This window comes from Podarcis gaigeae (genome assembly GCF_964106915.1).
Source record: "Podarcis gaigeae genome assembly, chromosome: 6".
Taxonomy (NCBI): Eukaryota; Metazoa; Chordata; class Lepidosauria; order Squamata; family Lacertidae; genus Podarcis; species Podarcis gaigeae.
Window position 1 is genome coordinate 58343067 of NC_139682.1, and position 23284 is coordinate 58366350.

Here is a 23284-nt window from a genome sequence, read left to right on the forward strand (position 1 = left end):
GAAAGTGTCAAGCATCAAAACTGGGATAACCTCTTAGGAGGTTTATGTCCTGGCTTACCAGAGACATCATATAAGTAGCTGGAAATAACTCCTGACTGGGCTCAAGCAGCTGATTTGAAAAATCAGCATCAGATCTAGAAAACATTTCCTTGTATTGGAGCCCTATTTTAGTATGACAAATGACAAAATAATTTAAACAGAACAGCTTTCTGGAACATTGCAGCTCACAGTTCTGTACATGACAGGAGGTGACAGATTGTGCAATAGACTTTCATGCACCATACACATGCAAGAGTTGACTCTGCATTGCAGGTAACCATGCCAACATATTCCAAGCTTTTTGTAAAAATAAAATAGGGAAACCTACCATGAACCTCTCCCTAAACAGCTTTTCTTCTTTTGTCATCTTGCTATTCTTCTCTAAAGCATGTTTCTTGAGTTTGAAGAAATTTCTTGAGGAAGGCCTATGAAGAAAGAATATACATATGATAAACCAGCAACTCAATGTAAGCAATTCAGAACAAAAGTGGGGCGGTACTGGAATAAGATGGAGACATATAAGAGCACTTTTCACAAATGAGAAGAAAGCATCTGTGTTGAGTATATTTATCTGGAAGCAAGTCCCACTGAACTTAAAGGAACTTACTTCTGCATAGACATGCAAAGGAAAATGTCACAAATCTCACTGAACATACTTCGGAATAACATGCATAGGAGTCTGTTGTAAGAATGCCATTTAATTTAGAAGATATCATTTGTAAAAGTTATTAAGGGAGAAAATTTATTAAGCCAAATGTATTTTCTAGTCAACATAGACTTTATATCCAATTTAAATTATTTCTATCCTGCATCTCTAAACGTTAGCTTTACAATACAGGAATTGTGTCTACATATGCACGGAAATTTTTAAATACCAAAAGGACAGAAGAACAAAAGGACACTAGCAAATATTAGAGAAATAAAAAATTACAGCCTAGTTTGGAGGCAATGAGAAACCATGATTTGTTGCTACAGAAGTGAGCTTTGGAGAGCCTTGGTCTTGGGTTCCCTCTATTCTATCAAACATGATTTCAAATCAACCATGGTTCCCTTGATGTCCAAACACAGGAACCTCCAGTTTGCTTAAACTACAATTAGTGAGAGAACAAGATACGGTCAAAGCATGGTTTCAGAACCATACTTATTTTCACTAATTATAGTTTGTGGAGAGGGGTATCAACTACAGTTGCTTTGAGGCTTTCCATTACTAATATATAGTGAGGAGCCAAGAGAGTGGATTTATTTTAGGATAGATTCTTATAGCTTCAAGAAGCAAATAGGAAATAACAACAAATACACCTTTTCATCACATTTTGGGGCCATCACCATTTCTCCACCAACCCTTCTCTTTTGACTTGAGGAACTTTAACTTCCCATTTTATGAATCTCATTTTTCTCTCCCGAGAAAAGGGGAAACACCAGGTTTCCTGATGGCACACATGCTGCAAAAAATGCTGATGCTCCAAAGAGAGACAATGAGTATCAGTGAGATCAGCCACAATACCCCACACAAACAGGCCTCATTTCATGCACCACTGAATCACAAAAACATTTTCCAATAGGAATCATGTAGTTACAGCAGTACACAGACTTGCAGTTCAATAGGTTGCAAGTGGAGAACCAAGCAGTTTTATTCAGCTGTAGAGCTGAAAGGGCTTTTTTTATATATAAAAAATGTAAACATAGAACAGATGTCAAAAATTAAAATTTCCCTCGAATGCCGCATGAATTTCATCTCCATGGCTTTCTACCCCACGAAGAGACAGTTATACATTTAGTAGTCAATTATTCTCATGCTGCTGAAAAACTAATTCGTTTTTATCATGCTCATTTGCACCATCTCTATCTCCCACACACATTCTCACACTGCACACATACATACATTCATATAGACATGCAGTGCACACACCCATTCATTCTCACTAACATTCAAACACACACACACACACACACACACACACACACACACACACACCACACACACACACTTTCTATAACCTCCCCACCTCATCCAACTGCAATTAAACTTGAAAACTTGAAGCTTATTTGCAATCTAACTGCGGCAGAGGGTGGTTTTGTTTGGGGGAGGTCACTGTGAATGATGACAGGAGGGTTAAACCCTTCCTTCCCAAGCTGCAAGTCTTCCCCTCCAAAATGCCCCCTAGCTCTGTATTTAGGCTTGAGAAAAGTCTTCTACTGCATTCAATAGGAGGCTTTTTCAAGCTGACATGTGGTGTGGGAGGTTGTGGGGGGCGGGCTGCAGAGCTCCACATGGGGAGGCCTCCTAGGCAGGATGTGACCACAGGTGCCAGCAGCCAGCACACACACGCACACACCACCATGGATTCAAGACTCAAGCTTGTCATCGCATCTGTTAACCTAGAGCCATTGCCACAATTCACAAACTGAGGGGGGTGATCCTGGATCCACATGAAAAGCAGTCTATGGGATACATCTATGCTGCAAACCTGTTTTGTTTTTGTCCTGATATCATGGCCCCTCCAAAGATTGCTGGAAATGTGTTGCTTGGGGAGAATGCCAATAATTTTCAGAAATCGCTAGCTCCCTTTGCACAAAGGGAACGCTCTTAAGATCTATTGAGACTATAGCATAAATAAAACCAAATGCATATCCTTCATATTCCGAGGCAGATGGTGTGGCTCAAAATGGAGTACTAGAGATATTCTTGCTCAAATAAATTCACTGTGGACTATGTATTAAGCAAGCATACCAGGAGGTCCATCTTCAGAGCAGCAGAAGCATTTACATAACACTACTGCTGGCAATAGAATTTTGGTTATGAGAGCAAAATGTCATTTATCACAGTTTTTACCTACTTTGTATCATTTTGTTCTGCGTCGATGTTGTCATACACCATGCTTTCTGGGGCCATAACATCTGTTGTCAAAAGCACACATGGATGTTATTATCTGTCATTTACAATGTGCCTAAACTTTCCTAAGTGCTGTACAAAGATTTTTAAACAGGCCACATCCCCTGCCTACAGGTTTATAATCTCATAGACATGAGACAAAAGGAGACAAAGTGATCTGGAGCAGGGCCATAGGTAGAGGCCCCGCCAAGGGCGCAGGAGAGAGGGGGGGGGTGCCAAATTGGCTAAAATATGTCCATAAATATGTCTATAAATAAAAATATTGATTATTGCCTCATAAGAAAAGGCTTTTAAAATTGGGTGAAATGAATGGGTGGAGGAAGGGGTTTGAGGAGAAGGAAAAGAAGAACTAATTCGTCCATGGATGAGGGTGCAATCTAGTTGGTTCTGCCAGGGACGCAAGATCACCTAGCTACGGCTCTAATCTGGAGCAGGATATGGGAGAAAAGGGAAACACACACAGATGAGCAACTGTCCATTAAAGTTTCAGCACTGCAGCAGTTAACTCAGTTACAAACAATACTGTAATCCAGGGGCACTGCTGGACTCCAGCTCCTGTTTCTCTTCTACAAGCCATTTAATGCACAAATCGGAAATTAAAGCTGCCTCAACATCTAAATCAATTCACAAAGCGTCTAATTGTACAAAAATCCAGAAAGTGGATAACCTGCTCTTCAAATCAGGGAAATTGCCACCTCTCAAATCCTAGGCAACTTGCTTGTGGCATGAGGGTTATTTGCCTTCCCAGCACCTGTATAATAAGCCTTAAAATTGCTAAGCAAGCAGTAACCTTTGAAAACTAAATTCTGGTTTGTATGAAATATAGCTCTGTGGGTTTTCAGTGCACACAAAGGCAGATTCATCCTGTAAGATCAGTGGCAGTAGGTGCATGAAAATATGTCTGGGCTGCATTTAGTTGTAAACAATTGTTATGATGTAAATTATAGGCTGTGTTATAAAAACCAGCAATTACATCTCATGACCTGTCTACTTCTCCATCCTCAGTGTCAGAGACACCTCACCTCCACAACCCCAATGTGTTCAAAAGGGAGGCAGTTTCCAGTATGGGACACATCAGCTTACCTAGATTTGGTGCAGAACTGGAAAGAATGCTGAGGAGAAAAACAAAACAAAATCTAAGTTGTGTGTTTCAACATGGTTCATAAATTTCAGTACTGGTTGTATGCAATTAAAGACTTTGAAGAAGGCTTTTGCATGCACACATCCGCTTTCTCATCACACTTACATTTTGGATGAACATTAGAACAAATTGTTAGACATCTGCTACCTAACCATATCCAGTACTGTTTACAGTATTATGCTAACATGGCTAAGTAACACCGAGAATAAATCAATGCTGCAGGGAGGAATAGAATATATGAAAAGACAAGGAGAAAGGTGGCCTCAAGAGTTCATGAGCTATTTGACTTCTACACATAGGACTCTGTTTCTTATCAGTCTTAACCAGTGTTAATCAGAGATTATGAAAGTTGGAGCCCAACCCAGAGGGCTGCAGTCTCTCCATCTATGCCATACACTCCTTTTGAACCCAACTCTTGGCACTTAAAAAAATTCTTTGTTGTTGTTTAGTCGTTTAGTCGTGTCCGATTCTTCATGACCCCATGGACCAGAGCACACCAGGCACTCCTGTCTCCCACTGCCTCCCGCAGTTTGGTCAAACTCATGCTGGTAGCTTTGTGAACACTGTCCAACCATCTCATCCTCTGCCGTCCCCTTCTCCTTGTGCCCTCCATCTTCAGGATCTTCAGGAGCCTCAGCTTCACAATCTGTCCTTCCAGTGAGCACTCAGGGCCGATTTCCTTCAGAATGGATAGGTTTGATCTTCTTGCAGTCCATGGGACTCTCAAGAGTCTCCTCCAGCACCATAATTCAAAAGCATCAATTATTCGGCGATCAGCCTTCTTTATGGTTCAGCTCTCACTTCCATACATCACTACTGGGATCCTTACGTATCCATATATCCATCACGGCTAACACCATTTTGTAACTAACAGCAGGTACATAATTATAAGAGAGTTACATATGTAAAGTCCTGGGGGTGTTTTGTCCAATAGAGCTCCTACCGACTTGAGCAGCAACAAGATCATAGGACCAGTGGAAGAAGAATGGGCAAAGAGGAGAGCCTAACATGACTACACTATTCTAAGGTGAGCCAGCGATGCAGAGAGGCTGATGCAGAAGGAAGTCAGCTGAAATGTAATGCGAGTACTAGTGAGCAGCTGAGCATGAAACAACTGTTCAAGGTGTTAGAATTCCTTTGGCAGGTTGCACAACAGATCCTGGAATTACGAGTTACATAATCATTTTTTTGAGAATCCTGGCAAGGGTGGGGAGAGGGAAGGTCTGTAGCTAGAGCATTTGCCCTATGTTCAGAAGGTCCCTGGTTCAGTCCCCAGCATGTTGCGGTAGGGCTGGGACATATTCTGGTCTGAAGCCTTGGAGAGCTACTGCCAATCAGTATAGAATAGTGTTTCCCAAACATGGTTTCCAACTGTTTTTGGACTACAACTCCAATCATCCCTGACCACTGGTCCTGATGGCTAGGGTTGATGGGAGTTGTAATCCAAAAACAGCTGGAGGCCCAAGTTTGGGAAACACTTGTACAGTGGTACCTCAGGTTAAGTACTTAATTCGTTCCAGAGGTCCGTACTTAACCTGAAACTGTTCTTAACCAGAAGCACCACTTTAGCTAATGGGGCCTCTTGCTGCTGCCACGCTGCTGGAGCACGATTTCTGTTCTCATCCTGAAGCAAAGTTCTTAACCTGAAGCACTATTTCTGGGTTAGCAGAGTCTGTAATCTGAAGCGTATGTAACCTGAAGCGTATGTAACCCGAGGTACCACTGTATAGGCAATACTGGATAGAGTAATGGTCTGTCTCAGACAGCTTCCTATATTCCCCCATGTTTTGATCCCAAAGAGATACAAAAATAGATAAAATGTAATTATCTGTTGAGTATTGGCAAGCATTTGACGTTATCAGCTGCCCTTTCCTCTCTCCAAATGCCAGAATTGGGGGCTGACACCTTTTCAGTACAGACACAGTCCTGGGCTCCAGGCAGCTTTATAGTCACATGCATATGAAGCCGGCTAGTAAATCAAGGAAAATTACGGTACTTTGTTTTCAGGATAAAGGGCAGCTGTTGATTTAAATTAAGACTACATACCGTGAATTCTCTTTTAAGTGTGAATTCTTCATTTTGAATTTTCCTTTCTTGAAAAATTTCCCAAGTCCCTTTAACTTTTCTTTGACATCACTAGGTAAAGAGAAGGTTAAAAACATCAGATTAAACCCAGAACTGGGAAGTTATGCATATTCATCTTTTATCACCATTTATGAATGTGAAGTTGATTGGCAATAAGGTTAAGACTAGCAAAAGGCAGTCATTCTGAACACGGCAGATTCATAATCGTCTGGAATTCAATACCACAATATGTAGTCATTTCTACTAACTTAAGAGGTATTTGAAAGGGATTGGACAAATCCATGGTATAGAGGTCTAAATGGAACATGGGTGTTTGTTTATTTATTTATTTAAATGAGTATCTTTCATTTTCACCAATGGTGTTCAAAAGTGAAAATTCATAGGTTTTTGCCTTCATAGTGTGTGAAAACCTACTTAAGCTGCCAGTTCTGAGGTAAAAGACAGGAAACAAAGCACTCACTCTGACTTGGTTGAACTATAGCCTTCACTTCGAACATCCTCATAGGTTTCTTCACAGGCATACTCTGAAACTTGATATACATTTAGATCTCTTTAATAACACAATTCCCAGCAGTGAATTATTATCTGAACAGAAAGTCAAATGCTTGGAGATGTTAAGGGATGTAGCAATGAAGTTTAATGTACAACAGATCTTTTATTATACCTTATTAACATAGCACAAGCATTTCTTTGAAGCCTTAAGGAGAAACCCCCTCTGCAATCCAAACTCGGTGGCCAGCCACCGCTGCATCCACATTGCTACTACAGTACGATAGACAGCAAGAATTTTCTGCATGTCCAACGCAATCGCCGATTTGCAAGTCCTTTTGGGCCTGGGAGAGGGCAGAATAGGGGTGGGGGAGAGCAGAATAGGGGGGCTTATGTGGGGGGGACACCTATGCAAAATGGTTGCTGCCTGTACGGTGCTCAAGCTGGCCAGGGCAGATGGAGGGCAAGAAAAATGCCTCTTCCCTGCACCAGCTCCCCAGTTGGTAAAGCAAGGACACCTGGGTCAGACCTGTTGCCATCACATGATGGCACAGGGACATCTCTGTTCCAACAGAGGCTAGCTCCATTCTCTCCCCTGAAATGCCCTGTTTGGGCATGGGGGTGGGGAGTCCACTATCTACCACCTGTGGTAGCTTCTGCCTGCCTACTGTTTGGGTATGGAGAAGTGGGACACTCTTCAGAAGCAGTGACAGAGCAGGGCTGGATGGAGGGATACCTCTGCCTCATCCAAACCCCTTCCAGCATGGCAGATTTGTGTGTGTGTATGGATTGCCTTGTAAATGGTTGTGAAGGAGAAGGAAGGGTCAAGTGAATTTCAAATTCAGCACATCATACAAGGGGAATAACCCACAGGACTACTTCCACATAAAAGAAAGGCACTATTGGAAGGTCAATAAGCATTGAATTATTCAACCTATAAACCTCTACATGAGGACATGTTAAATGAGCTATACCTATATGGTGCTTTAACTAGTGTCTTTAAAATACCAACTTATTTTAATAAGCTTTGCTAATACTATACAGCCCATATACTCCAGAGCAAAAAAAGAGAAGTCTATAAAATAACTGAACCAGAAGACCAGATTAGAAACTAGCACTTTCCCCTCAACTAAACCTCAACATAAAGACACATTTTAAAAACAGGGATAACTATGACTTCCACCATCACACACAGAATGGCTGCTGTTAAGTATTATTGTGGGCTAATCAGTCTCTCATAAAAGGGCCATTTTTGTCCCTGACAGTACGATTATAACCCCTGAACATTTTAAATGCAGTTGCTTCAAATATAGTTAAGCAGGCAAATTGAATCTGCTCCCTCACAAGGGGTTTGACTCATGCCTAGTTGGAGACACTTAGCCACTAACTTTAAGCCCCATTGATTTCAGTGGGCCTGTTCCAAGTATGATAATAACTGACCCAAAGTCACTCAAGTAAACTTTTGTGATGGATCCATACAATCACTTAGCCTAACTTGGGAAAACAAGAGTAGGGAGTATGCTGCCTTGAGCTCTTTTAGTAAGAAAACTATAGTAATACAAAAAAGCTATATAATAAAGGTCCCATCAAAATAAGGGTGAACAAGAACCTCTCAAATCACTGAAAAGGTGCATAAGCAGATTAAGAAAACATTGGGGAGAGCCCCAAAGGGATCTGGCAGAATGTAGCATGCATCCTATTAGCGGGGACTAGACATGCCTCAGACTCGGAAGGCACATTAGAACAACTCCATACAGCATGGATGCAGAACGTGTGTCTTCCTAGATGTTGTTGGACTAAACTCCCATGAGCCATAGCCAGCATAGCTGGGAGTTGTAGTCCCAGCAACATCTGGAGGGCTACAAGGCCCTTGTTCCTGCCATGCAACCTCAACAGATTTAATGGATGGAGAAGAAACCGTTATTTCTGATTCCTAGAGGGTTATACCCTGTACAATAAGAAAACAGACTGAACACCAATTCCTATTTTGTACATTACTCATCAACTAGATGTTATCAGGAGACCACAAATTTGGATTGGCAAAGGTGTTCTGAACTAGGATTATAATGCTTTTTTAAAAGCATTCTATGCACGCTATTTCCACTTATCTATTATCACCCTTGTTATACTTGTTTTATAACTTATTTTTTATTTTTTTTAAGAAAAAGGATGGTGTTACTTTCACACTTACAGGTCTCTGAAGTCAGTGAGCTGTGGGCATCAGAAGTTTGACTGCAACAGAAACAATTTTAAAAAGAGTTGTGATGAATATGTGCTTCAGATTTCGAAAGACATTTCCAAAACTTACATCTACACCTGGACACTCTGTTAGTACTCACAATTCTCTCTGTATTCCTTCCACGTCATCATACACTTCCTCATGAACTTGCACCACTTTGGGAGTCCTTGGAGCCAGACCTGAATTCTCTTCATCTGTTTTCAAAGCTTCCAGGCACACATAATCATCTGAAACTAGAGGAATATTCCTGCTTACAAGCTTTCCCGAGCCTATACAAAATTGATGCATTACCTAAACTTCTTAATGCTGAAATCGCAAAGCAGAATCCTGCGTTTCTCAGGTAGGACTACCATGAGTGTATCAGCCTCTCCACGCATGCCTCAAAACTCTACAGCCAACCAACATTCTCAGTCCTTACTGCCTGCTATGCTTCCAGCCTTCTTAGGACTCAATAGTGCTTGAGAAGCTACAGCATACTGATGTTCAACAACATCCAGTTTTGTATCTCATTTCTCTCCTAAGGTTTGACCATAATGTTACAGTAGCTAATCAAAAGGGTGACTTTGGGTGGGATCTGAGGTAGCAACAACAACAAAAGCACAACCTTGAGGATGGATGTGTAGATCAGTGGTTCCCAACCTGGGAGACACTGGCCACTGGGAAGGGATGTGGAGTTACCCAAGGGGTCCATCCACAAAGAATGTTCCTCTAAACGGCTCGATCATTTCCTCTGCTGTCCTCTTCTGCTTCACAGTGGCATCTCTAGGAGCACTGTGTTATCACTGAGGCATTTATGACCATTGGCAAGCACAAGATTGCCACTGAGTGGCTTTTGCCTGGTTTCCCTGCTGTTATTTCTTGGTTGGTACTTAGTGTGAGGTGCATTTAAAAGAACAAGTGGTGGCAAGGCATGGAAACAGCGAGTTTGACCTTGCCCTCCATGCTTCTGCTGGTTTGTCTGCAGAGGTGTGTTGTGCCTAGGTTTTTCTGGACTTTGATACTGCACTACACATAGGGCTTATTGGCGGGAGGTAGAATACATGGCATGGTGGCTTGAAGGCCCTTCATTGGATTTTAGCAGACTACTTACTGTGGACCACTGATGGGCTTCATTCACCCTAATTACTGATTTCATTCGGGCGCCTGAGTTTTGGCATTATCAGGGATTATTTCTGGTGCTCTGTAGGAATAAATTCTATGGATGTGGGTTGCCTAATTCTTGAGTGGGGGCCTGGATGAGGTAAGTTTTAGGGGCAGATCTTTGGAGGCTGTTTTAGGATTTGCTACTCATGCCTACTAGCTTATTAAAAAAAATGAAAATAAATAAAATAATAAATATATATAACAGATTATTAAATGAACTGTATATATAAATAGCTTTATTTACAGAGATTAGGGATTTCACTGGAGTATACAAATGATGGTTCTGATTCTGTACAGAATATGCTACATTTGTAACTATGAAAGTTTGCATTTTTAATTCATTTGAGGATTACTTCAAATGGATTGCATTTAAGTTCAGTTGGATATAAATAAATTTGTATTTAGTTGTAATTTGATTGATTAGTTGGGTTATCATTGGGTCTACTGGGGAAATGAATAAATTTCTAATTATAAATAAAAATATATTCCATACATTTAGCAATTGATTAATAGGGTTGATTGGTGGGTACATTGGGGAAATAAATGAATTTATAGTTATGAACAAGTTTATATTCAATACCTCTTAGAATTAATTGCTTGAATTGCTAATTGGTGGGGTACATTGGGGGAATAAATAAATATTTTTTGCCACTTCGTTTGATTTTGGCACATTTACAAATTAATTTAAAAGCATTATTGAGGTCATAACAGTTGTTTGCCATTATGTGTTTTTTCAATTAAAAGAGCCTAAAATGGTGACAATTAGCATGGAGGGCATAGTCAATACTTGCAAAGGTTGAGAACTACTGGGGCAGATAACACTCAACAAGAGGTCATTTATTATGAAAAGAAAGAAAAGGTGCATTCTTTAGTTTCCAAATTTTTAATCCGAATATGTCATTCTCTGGAAGATAGCAACTTGAAAAGAATTGAAATGATGATAACAAACTGGGAAAAGGATGTGTTTCATATTTTCCTTGAAAGGGAGAGCAACATTATTTGAAAGCGTTTCCCCATTCATCTTCTTCAGGTAGAGCCACATTTGGCCCTTGAGCATTCAAACCCTACCCACACCCACCCAAACTATTCCATTCTGTTTTCTCTCCGCTATCATACAAACCCTGCTGAGGCAGGCTAATGGCTTTCTGTGGGAGTCGCAAATGCATCTAACGGCTGGATTAAGCTTTAACACAGCAGTGTTTATACTTGGAAGAGATGTAACAGCATGAAACGAGCCCAGCTTCCAGCTCACAAACACTGTGGCGAGGCTCTTTTATATTTGAAAGCAGAACAGGTTACATTAGGGAAGCTGTCAGAAAAGATTCACAAACAGCACACGTGTCATCACAACATTTAAAGGCAGCATCAACTTTTTGCCAAGAGAATCCGCATACATAAGAGAGAGGGGGCTCATTGTTTGAGTGACAAGACAAGCTCAAACTAAAGTCATTGCACAGCAGGACTGGAATAATTTAGAAAACAAGGTCTTGTTCTATTCTTAGCTGATCAGACAAACCTGATGGGGGGGGGAAGAGTTGCAGCCATGTACCCCATTTATCTATTTAATACAAGTTCTGGGTTCTTCTCCAACTGTTCTCATGGAAAAAATATATATTGCACCTTATGGAGCAATTAAAGCATGAATTATCTAGCTGTGATTGTTACAACAACCCCGTAAGACAAAACCAGAATCATCATCTCCATATTTCCCAGGGGGGTGTAACTGCACAGTGTAAACCATACTGATCTCAGATTAAATTAAAGTAGTAGCGAGAAGTAACTCACCGTTTCCATCTTTTGCCAGCTGTGCCCTAGGGAAAGATGGTGTTGTCTCCTCTTGAAGTATGCCCTTCTCACCTCTGTATTCTCCAGTGATTTTTGGTTTAGCCAGCATAGCTCCTGAGGCACAAATCTAACAGTAAACATTGTGAAACTCAGGTTATAGCCTTTTCAAGACATTCCTTCCCCGATTCTTGCTATATCAAACAATGATATGACAGTCATTATCTGTGCATGTTTGCATCCCACCTTTCTTCCAGCTTGGAAATCAAGGCTGTGAAAAGGTTTGAGAAATCATCTGATGGTGGTGGTTGCTCTACAGACTAACATAAAGGGAATATGGAAAAGGTTGAGGTCCACTATGGTTATTCCTAACGAAAGATCATCAGCATTTCCACTGACTAATTTTAAAGAGTCATACTTGATGTTTGCTATGCACATGTACTTTAAGGCCTAAAAGAGTAGAACCACCACAGGGTATTCTCTTATGTGCTTCTATTTAAATATACCTTGCCTGATTCTTTAGCTTGTTGGCGTTTTGTCGTTTCATGATTCCAGGGTGGTCCTCTCTCTTCTGTGTCCTCTGTTTTAGAGCTGAAATTTCAACATATATTTTAACTCATGCCACAATATTATAAATGTAATCTGCACTAACACAGATCCAAAATATATTTCAGTGGACATCTAAGGTAGCTTTAGAATAAGACTATACATATATCTTCAATCCTATTCAGTACAATAGATATACATTCCTGCTTGGGAATTTTGTCTGGACTTCAAAATGGTGGGAATGATCAAGAGTCATACATATTCCCTAGAGCAGCTGTGTATTGGAGTTTACATTTATCTTGCAACTTTCAAAACAATCCATATAGTTTGTTTGAACTGCAGTGCTGTCTTATCACCTGCTATTTGGCCAATGCCCCACTGGGCCTTCTTGTGGCAGCTACTCCTTTTCCTGTTGGCCCTTGCTGACAGGTACACACCTCCTTCAGTGACCTGTCAAAGCCACCACTGTCTTTTCCTCACAAAGGCATTAGCCACTGAAACACCCAGGTTAAGTTGCTATAGAATGCCATTTTTCTCGTGTTTCAGCTGTAAAAAGTACGACTGATAAAAACAGGTGGTAATGAGTTGAATCACAAAAATATATGAAAATACAAAATCTGATGAGTAATCAAGTGGACTAACTCTGTAACGTGTTCCACAGTAGTTTCATTCTGCTTTGTCCATTATTAGGAGACAAAACTCATTGACAGTTCAATAAGGTTGCATGCACACCATTATGTAGCATAGCCATGTTCTAGGCCAGGGGTAGGCAACCCCATGGGGGTCATTTAACCTGCCCATGAGCTGCCCCCGAACCAAGCCACCCACTCAGTGAGCCCCCATGTGCTGCACTAAACCAGCGCAGTGTGGCAGGGGGACTCGCTTCTGCAGTGCCGGAAATCGTGTTTGTGCATGCTCAGACTCCGGAAATCGTGTCTGCACAGACGCCAGAAATCACGGTCATGCGTGCTCACGCGCATCCAGCCCACAGAGGGATCTCTGCTGGAGTGAACCGGCCCAGGCGAGGTAAACCTTGCCAACCCCTGTTCTAGGCTATATGCTCTAGCACTGAAATAGCAGCATCTCATAGAGGGCAAAACAGAAACTTTTACCTACCGGAGGTTTGCTCCCTCATGCTGTTAACCAGTGTATGTTGACTCACAGAACCTATTTTAATTTATAATGCTCCAGATTTGCATTAGGTGAACTAGTTCTTTGACAGAATGAGGGTGAAATCTATTCAGAGTTTTCCAACAAACTCAGAAGATACCTGTAGATTACTCCTTTGATCTGCCTCCCTCATGGCAGCACTCCCTCATGGCAACAGATTTTATCAGGGGCTCAGCAAGATGCTTCTAAATGTCCCCAGCAACATCTGCCACACACCCAAAAAGGAACCAGCAAGCCCATCATCATCAGTGAACGCAGTCAAGCCAGTTCTGCCTTTGTTGATCTCACTTATGTCTATTGCTGACAATCAAGTTCACTTGTTCAAAAGTGATGGAAATTAATGAGCGATAGTCAACCAAGTTTTACTCAGAGTAGGTGAACTGAAATTAATGGATCTAACTTAGTCATGTTAATCAATGTCAATGTTGCTACTCTAATTAAAACTTGCCTGAATATCACCAAATGTGCTTAAATTTGGGAGGATAATTTTTACAGTGACTTGGCACCACTGCTATTTTTGTGCCATGCAAGTCTGTCTAGAGCAGATTACCAAACATTCCAAAAGGAAAGATGTAGTAGTCACAGGGCCCTGTTATCTATTGAAACTCAAACTTTGCCAATAATATAACGTCCAACAAATTCCTTAATAGCCTCACTGACAATATCATTCCACAGAAGGTGGAAAAAGCAACAAGGGAACCACCTCTCTTGGATCTGGTCCTCACCAACAGAGAGGAACTGATTGATGGTGAAACTACAGGGAACCTTGGGAGGAAATGATAATGATCTCTTGGGTTTCATTATACACAGGTAAGAGAAAGTTGAATGTAGTTGGACATGCACTATGGACTTTAAGAAGGCTGATTTCAAAGAGCTTAAGTACCTACGGATCCCATGGTCAGAAATGCTCAGAGAGGAGGAGTCCAAAATGGATGGGAGATTCTTAAAGGTGAAATATTGAAGGCACAAGGGCCTTCAAAATTCCAACAAGAAAGAAAAATGAGAGACACCTAAAGCAACGTGTGGCTGCATAAGGAGCATCCAGATGAGCTGAGATGTAAGAAAGGAATGTATAAGAAATGGAAGAAAGGGAAAACCATGAAGGAAGAGTATACATAAGTAGCCAACAGTTGCAGGGAGATGGTTGGGCAGACCAAAGCTCAGAATGATCTTAGGCTTGCAAAAGAGGTTAAAAATAATAATAATGGTTTTTGTGGCTAGATTTGAAACAAGAGAAAGAACACGCAGTGCCCAACCTAGAGGTAACTGAATAAATGATGGAAGAAGGGAGCTGCAGCCCAAGATATGAAAGGAGGTGGTTAGGGAACACCTAGCTCCTTTAAATTCAAATCTCCAGGGCCTGATGGGTACTAAAGGGTACCGAAAGGTACTAAAGGAGCCTGTGGGTGTAATCTCAAGCCTCTGTCTATAATCTTTGAGAATTCTTGGAGAACAGGTGAGATCCTTAAAGACTGGAGGCAGGCAAATATTGTCCCCTTCTTCAAAAAGGGGGGAAAGAAGACCCAAGTAACTACTGACCGGAGAGCTTGACACTGATTCCAGGAAAGGTCCTAGAACAGTTGGTCTGTGAGCACTTAGAAAAGGATAATTTGAATGCTATGACCCAGGCTTCCTATTTCTGCCTGTGCCAGGAATGGAGGTCTTCCTTGACATCTCAGGGAGCTACAGACAGAGATAAACAAAGAATGATGGGGAAAACTCATTCTTTGAATTCCTCTCTAGGTGGGAGAGGTATGGGCATTCACCTGTGGATTGCCCTGCAGTCTGGCACTCCCTATGGAATGTGAGGGCAGGCAAAGGCACTGGGTGCATGGGGCAATCTGACTGCTGTGACACCCCCCCCCCCGGATCCGTTCCTGGAAACAGGAAATCCTGCTAATTGGGCTTTAATTGGAGTAAAGTACAGGCTTGTGCTAGGAGCGGTGAGATGACAAACTGCGGAACATTTCTGCTGCAAGGATTTAAAGGTTGGAATTGAGGTTTCATTCGGTGCCAGAGACGGTGGGGAGAGGGGACTCCACGGTTGTTTATTTCAAAGTTTTTCTTCTACATTTCTGATTTGGCAACCCTCTTTGGATTGCAACGTTAAAATATAATACAAAATGTGAGGTTGGAAGGAACTGGATTAATATCATGGAATTTAGCATCAAACTGGAACTGCGTGTATGAGTGGAATGGAGGGAGAGAGAAAGGGAGGGAAGTTTCACTCTTTGAAAGGACTATGTTGGAATATAGAAAGAAAACACCCCTGCTCTCCATTATTTTCAAAGGAAAGTGAAGGAGACTGAGACAATTTTGAATGTAATCTAACTGGAAGGATAACTGGTTATAAATGTTCAGCTGAAAGGAGGAAAGTACTCTGCCAGCTGCAAGGTCAGAGGTTTCCATATTAATCATTGGAGTTTGGAATCAGACCACTCTTCCTAGGTTGAAAAAAATGGCAAGGGCAGTTTATTTGTTGGAACAGAGGGATCTCTAACAAGCTCTTGAATCATGGGATGAAGTGACACAGAGGCTTTTGGAAAACTGAGATAACTGCTTCCCCAGAGTCATGATGGGAAATATCAACAGTTGGAAGAATGAAGGACACAGCACCATATAGGGTTGGGACAACATCACAGGGTGGGGGTGGGGAATACCACACACAGGAAAGAACAATGATTACAGACTGAGTAACTCACTTGAAACATTATAAATTACTTAATACATCAACATGAAACCATAAGATTGTAGCTGTTGTATAAGGGATTACTATTTTGTAGAGGATGTAATGAAAATTATTAAGATTTTGGAACACAGAAAATAATAAAAAAGGAACCCATCAAATCTAGCACATGAGGAGGCTACTTTAACTTAATTGTATAATTCAGTATATAAATAATTGGTCTTAATAATTGTATTAATTGGATAAAATTGGCATTGTTATAATGAGGCTGCTATTAGAATGGTATTGTAAAATCAATAAAAATACTTACAAAAAAATATGATTACTATGACCCAGCAGGTGTTTCTCAAAAACAAGTCATGCTAGACAGATCTCTTTTTTTTAATGGAGTTATGAGCTTGGTGGATCAGGGGAATGCTGTGGACATAGCGTATCTTGATTTCAGTAAGGCTTGTGACAAAGTTCCCCAGGATATTCTTGCAGAGAAGCTGGAAAAAAGTGATAGATGGAGTGCTGCAAGGTTCTGTCCTGGGCCCATTGTTGTTCAACATCTTAATAAACAAATTGGATGAAGGAATTCAGGGGATGCTCATCAAATTTGCAGATGACACCAAACTGGGAGGGGTAACAAATGCCACTGAAGACAGAATCGGAATTCACGATGACCTTAACAGATCAAAAAATTGGGCCAAACTAATAAAAAGATTTTTAATAAATACAAATGTAAGGTAGTGCACTTAGGCAGCAAGAACCAACTGTACAAATGTAAAATGAGAACAGCTGGATTGCTAGTAGTACATGCAAAAAGGATCTAGGGAGGGTCTTAGCTTAACATGAGTCAACAGTATGATGCAACAGCAAAAAAAAAACCCCTAACATTACTCTGGGCTGCATGAACAGAAGCATAGTGTCCAGATCAAGGGGAATATTAGTCCTATTCTATTCTGCCTTGGAGTACTGTGTCAAGTTCTGGGTGCCACAATATAAGAAGGCTATTGACAAGCTGGAATATGTGCAGAGGAGGGCAACCAAGATGGTGAAGGGTCTGGAAACCAAGCCTTATGAGGAACGGTTGAGGAAGTTGGGTATGTTTAGCCTGGTAAAGTGACGACCAAGAGGAGATCTGATAGCCATCTTCAAATATCTAAAGAACTGTCACGTGGAAGATGGAGCAAGCTTGTTTTCTCCTGCTCTGGAGGATAGGACTTGAACCAATGGATTCAAGGTACAAAATACAAGATTGTGATTAAACAACAGGAAGAACTTTCTGACAGTAACAGCTGTTTGACAGTGGAACGGACTCCCTCAGAAGGTGGTGGACTCTCATTCTTTGGAAGTTTTTAAGCAGAGGTTGGATGGCCATCTGTCAGGGGTGCTTTAGTTGAAATTCCTGCATTCCAGGGGGCTGGACTAAATGACCCCAGGGTCCCTTCCAACTCCACAATTCTATGACTAGCACTACTTGGCACAGAGATCAGGAAAATGTTTAGATGGCTGGTCAAACAATAAAGGTACAATGGTTCCTGTCAGGAAATAAAAGATGAAATATAGTGTAACACCAAGGTCACTGTCTAGCTCCTTTACCTTCCTGGATACACTACAGAATGTTTGGTGGTATGTAGGCCTAGGTTCTAAATTCACACACATTTACAGATAGACCTTCCTTATTCATTCAGCTTCAGTTTTAAGTCAAATAAATCAATAATAAAAATCCAGTTGCTCCAAGTATCTTACTTTCAGAAAGCAAGGGCAAAAATATAAAATGAAACTCCAGAAAGTACACTTACCTAGGTGTGGCAAGGAGAAAACTTTGTTTCTGTGCAAAACACAAAGAAGAGAACTTCAGCTTTCACGGCCTGAAAAGTCAGGTCAATCAGGCAACAATGCAGTTTTGTTTTTCTTGAAGCAACATGTTTACTCAAGAAATATCTTGATCTACGTCTGTTCTTTCACGTACTTAATATGAAACATGGCCAGAATCCAAAGACGACACTAAATTACAGTGTGTTTCCATGTGCGTACAGAGGTGTGCATGCCTGCCAATTTTCCCTTCTGGACTAAGTCCCTGACAACAAACTGATGGGCATTCCAGAGGGTCTGCCACTCTGAAGGGTCTGCACAGAGGGAGGCAGTCAGCTGGTGAGAAATGCATGGCTGAAAAGCCACCATGTGCAAGACAGTGTGTGGGCTTTTGGATCCCAGGCAGTGTTCTTCATTTACATAGATAAAGCATGTCACCAGGTCTCTTAGCAAAAGATTTTAAAAATGTCACAGGCAGCTTCAGCTCTGTACTAAACCTCCCATGTTGTGACTATGCCCATTTAAGTAGACTTGGTAATATGTTCATGTCTTAAAATGGGGCTGAAAAGGAGTGATGGCACATCAGTTGGTCAGTGTTATATATAGTGTTCAGTATTATAGGACCAATCAGTTACAGAACCATTTTTACATCAGATGCAATGATTTGGAGCTATGTATATGAGCCCTGTGCTCACACACTCCCTACTTCCCCTCCCTTCATGCGCTCTGATTTTGTACATCACACTTACCATAGTTTGATAATACATACCTCGATATTCTCATTTTTCCCAGCCTTGGAAGCTAGAGTAAATATTTTTGTAAAAATTAGTATGTTCCATCTTCATTTCATTTAATATTATTAAAGCCACTAATCATAATATGGAGTTTAAGCTGCAATGGTAGGTTACACAACTTTCCTCACCTGGGCTGCTATAAGCTATGGAACCATCCCACAATATAACTGCAGCCTAGTATACCAAAAGGCGTCCTAGATTTATTTATTATTAAATGACAGTTACACATGCAAGATTCCATGGATTATTTGTATAATTAGAGATATAGTTTATTGTCACCTGCATTCAAACCCTGATAATTGACAGGTTCAAAATTTACGCAAGTGAAGTATTTGAGATTTTCCATACAGGTACAACGATAAAAGGTTAAAAAGGGGGGGAGGGGAAGAAAGCTAGAAAGATGGGTTAAAGGTTAACAAGCAAGGGATAAGGAACTGTGACACCAGTTACGCAAAAGCAAGAGACCAAAGAATTGCAGACAAAGCAGAGAGCCAGGAGTTTTTTGTTGTGTGAGCATAGCTAACTTTTCAAAGGTGGTTCACTCCAACACTAACCAAACTCATCCTACACAACTTTCAGAAGACATCTGAAGGCAGCTATTGAAAAGTTTTTATTGTTTGATGTTTTATTATGTTTTTATGTATGGTGGAAGCTGTCCAGATGGGCAGGGTATTAATAATAATAATAATAATAATAATAAGCAGAAGCAATGACTTTTGAGTAACTTTAAATGGCATATGGCCACCACAGATCAGAACTCAACTTGGCTCCCATTCAAAAGTGGCACTCCCTCCCACACCTTAAAAGTATCTGGGAACTTGAAGAGGGAGATGGGGAATATCAGTGCAGCAAGGTCCAGCTGGTGCCTGACCTGGCCAGCCATCAGTACCAAGCCTGCCCACACAGCATGCATAGCATACACATACCAACTAATAATAGACTTACGATGTGTAACTTCTTGAGCAGCATTGGTGGAACTCTCTGGCAGCTTCAGGTAGGACATTGTTTCTTCATAAGTGCCTAGTTCTTCTGTTTCAGGACTAAGAGAAATGAGGAGGGGTAAGCATTATTGTTTTGGAGACTCTCTTGGGGAAGATGAAAGGATTAGAATCTCTCTGAAGAGGTGCCTTCCTCAAAAAGACACAGAGTGACAGACTTTAAAGTTCCTATCCAGATGCTGACCAGAACCATACAAGCTTAGCTAGAGAGAGAGAGAGAGAGAGAGAGAGAGAGAGAGAGAGAGAGAATATGTAACAACAGGAGATGACTGCCCTGTAAGTTCTGAAATATTAAGAACTGCATGCACAATACCGCAAAAAACTTCTAAAACACATATCTATTAAGAGACTGGGCCCTGGATCTTACTTACTGGCTGCCTATACAGCCCTGCATATAAAGACTAAACTTTGTTTGCCAGACATTTGGAGCACTGTTGGGACACCGAAATGGGTAAGTGCAGCAGAAGGTATTGGAGAGAAAACTGGCCCAAAGAGCAGTCTTAGAGAAGTCTCTGGGGTTGCTTCATGAAAGGTGCAAGCAGGATGACATCAATGACTAGGGAGCATGTCCTGTGGTCCAGTGACAATGGGGCAAGTCAACCTCCTGTCTCCTGCTGAGGGCTACTTTCCCAACATACTGTTAACAAATGCTAACAAACAACAATAAACCACATTTAATGGCATATTTTTAAAGAGCATGCTATTAAACTGAAACAAGCAAATGAATGAATCTGCCAGCTACCCAAGGGGTAAAAATCCCCGCCTCTATCTCATCAAGCCAGGAGCACATTTGCTGACTAATTTCTCCATAAATCATCTCAAAAGATGGACTCGGCAGAGCCAAATGTGTCGTGCACAGGTCCCAAAGCAGGCGGCTCAGCTTGTTTATCAATGAAGTAGCACTGCCAACATGATCTTGTTGTGTGTAAGTATTACAGTGTTAGGTTTGCAGATGGTCAGCTGGGCCAAAGACAAGAAGCTGCCAAATACTCAGCCAGATGCCAGGGATGCTTGCAATCTTACATCCAACATTTGTCTTTTTTAAAAGATACTTTTGTTGCCCAGGACAGCATTTCTGATGTATACATTAACCCAACTAATACAACCAGGCTTCTATGGAAACTGAACCAGTTGCTAAATGGCAACTTGCCTGGGACTAATGTCCACTCATCCCAGCACCTTTGCATATACGTCTTACATTTAAAGTCCACACCATTCTCCAAAGAACCCTAGGAACAGCATTTTGTTAAGGGTGCTGGGAATTGTAGATTTGTAGGGCATAGGCTACAGTTCCCAGGATCCTATACAGTGATACCTCCGGTTGCAGATGGGATCCATTCTGGAGCTCCGGTTGGATCCTGAGGTTTCCACAACCAGAGGGACTGCTTATGCTCATGCACGCGCTGTGAAACCCGGGGAAATACTTCCAGGTTTGCCGCATTCGCATCTTGAAGGATATGCAGCCGGAGGTGTGTGTATCCAGAAGTACCACTGTACAGAGAAGTGTGTGTGAATGCAACCATTCAGTCTTGGGTACTTGTCTTTCCTCCAAGCTTAGTCCTGCTAAGTTGAAGCACATCTCTCCAACCTCAGCAAAGCTGCAAAATGTCACTGCAGTCAATCCCCCAGTTTATTCACCAGCTTACACATCTTGCCGAACTGATACAAGCAGTATAGATTTACTTTTGGCACATTTTATCTGCTCCCCACAGCACCAGATATCCAAGACACACATACACACAGAGAGAAAGGTCCAAAAACACCAGCCGTTCTCGAAAGGCTGTCTAAACAAAGGCCACCAGACAACAACTTATGCAGCTTAAGCCCACGCTTGCTGCCTAAACATTAGCAAATGCAATCAAAACTCTCGCCTGCTGACAGCCAGCGATAACAATAAAAGTTAGTGCTCAGCACCTGCGGATTAAACTAGCTTGTGTGTGTTTACAGGAACAGGCCTCAAAGCTTCTAACTTCAGAAATGTCAAGGAAGAGATAGGGAAAACACTGTGTGGGAGCAGATCTCTTTAAAGAGGGAGGAAAAGCAAGTACATCGCTGCACAGAGACATACGTTTATGTTCACCACAGGTTCAAAGGAGTACCAGCAAAAGACAGCTAGATGTAAAAGAGAATGAGGCAGAACTGGGTCTGTAGTCTTGTAATAGGAAAAGTAAAGAAAGTACATGAAATGAAGTCTCTTTTGCCAGATTCCTTTGTTAGCTATTTGGTTTTGAATATGAAACAACTTGCATTCCTGGTTTCCAGAGAGTTAGTGATTCCTTCTTGAAGCAGGGATGGGGAAACTGTGGCCTTTCAGATGCGGTTGGACTACAACTCCCACCACCCCTGATCACTGATCACACAGACTGGAGCTGCTGGAAGTTGGAGTCTAACAACATCTAGAGAGCCATGGTTCTCAGAAACTTCCAAGGAAGTTCTAAGAGACCACGTGACGTGCTTAAGAGTCTAGATTTTCAGGCAACGTAAAGAGAGGTGCACTTACGTTTCCGGAGTCATGTAGGCGTCATCCACAGCATCTGAAAACAAATTTTTGTAATGTAAAGGAAACAATAACTGCAACCACACAGTATGCCAGAGTGAAATTTAGTGATGTAGTGTCCTGGTGGTTCCATTCCTTGATCCTAGCAAGAGTCCCAGAAGACGTTGAATTCAAACAAGCCTGTCACAGTGGAGAAGACAACCCAGGCAGTAAATGGACAGGATTGATTCCAGACTTCAAGCTGGTCTACACTCCCACCAAGGGCCACCAAGGGATGGGATGCGTGTACACAAAAATCATGCCTCTTCTTGCTCAAAGTAGCCCGCCCAACCATGTACACACTCTCTGAGCCACTCTCGGTCACCAAGACGTACATTTGAGATAAGCGCTCCTTCCTGTTCTTGACTGAAAATTATCTCAATTTCTTGTCAGCATCTACCAGCCATTGCTTTAACAATGCCTAAAACCCAAACAGAAAATGCCTTACCTGGAATGTTCTTCTGGAAGGGACCAAGGTCAACGTTTGGAGGCCTTGGTGGTTTCTTTGGAGGAGGACCAAGTGAAATAATGGAAGGAAGTGGTTTGGGCTTTGGGATTTTTTCAACCTCATGCCATCTTTCTGTAACAGAGGGAAGAAAGCATATTAATGGTAGGGAGAATGAACTTCCATGCTGGAATTTTGCAATGGGTGAAACTAATGCTTTTTTTCTTCTTCTTCTAAAAAAATTGTTTAGGGGTACTCTCTTTTCCCTACTCATATTGAAATACTGCCCCTCAATGAGGTCAAACTTAGATTCATAAAATGTTTAGGGGTATGTGTACCCCTGCATACCCCTCAGAAAAAAAGCACCGAGTGAAACAGACCAAACGAAAATCATAATGTTCCTTTCTTCAGGTTTTGGCAGATACAGTTGCCCCTTTCCAAATGATGGAATTGACATACATTGACACTTTGGCTGTTGAAATGGGTTCTTGATTGCTT

At 41.4% G+C, this 23284-nt stretch overlaps 2 protein-coding genes across 5 annotated transcripts in view; one reads left to right on the forward strand and one right to left on the reverse strand.

Moving 5' to 3' along the window:
• The window catches only part of PRKAA2 (protein kinase AMP-activated catalytic subunit alpha 2), a 60850-nt gene that overhangs the window by 33933 nt on the left and 3633 nt on the right, over positions 1 to 23284 (forward strand). The window lies entirely within an intron of this gene.
• The window catches only part of FYB2 (FYN binding protein 2), a 34590-nt gene that overhangs the window by 2715 nt on the left and 8591 nt on the right, over positions 1 to 23284 (reverse strand). For all 4 annotated transcript variants that reach the window (XM_083742743.1, XM_083742742.1, XM_083742744.1 and 1 more), the window contains exons 3-16: positions 22790 to 22921; positions 22306 to 22339; positions 19753 to 19847; positions 18783 to 18814; positions 18001 to 18029; positions 12318 to 12402; positions 11815 to 11941; positions 8987 to 9119; positions 8839 to 8879; positions 6619 to 6688; positions 6120 to 6209; positions 4016 to 4044; positions 2877 to 2937; positions 368 to 464 (exon numbers count right to left, since the gene is read on the reverse strand). In XM_083742743.1, coding sequence (XP_083598869.1) covers positions 368 to 464; positions 2877 to 2937; positions 4016 to 4044; positions 6120 to 6209; positions 6619 to 6688; positions 8839 to 8879; positions 8987 to 9119; positions 11815 to 11941; positions 12318 to 12402; positions 18001 to 18029; positions 18783 to 18814; positions 19753 to 19847; positions 22306 to 22339; positions 22790 to 22921 — 1055 coding nt within the window. The remainder of the gene's footprint in view (positions 1 to 367; positions 465 to 2876; positions 2938 to 4015; positions 4045 to 6119; positions 6210 to 6618; positions 6689 to 8838; positions 8880 to 8986; positions 9120 to 11814; positions 11942 to 12317; positions 12403 to 18000; positions 18030 to 18782; positions 18815 to 19752; positions 19848 to 22305; positions 22340 to 22789; positions 22922 to 23284) is intronic.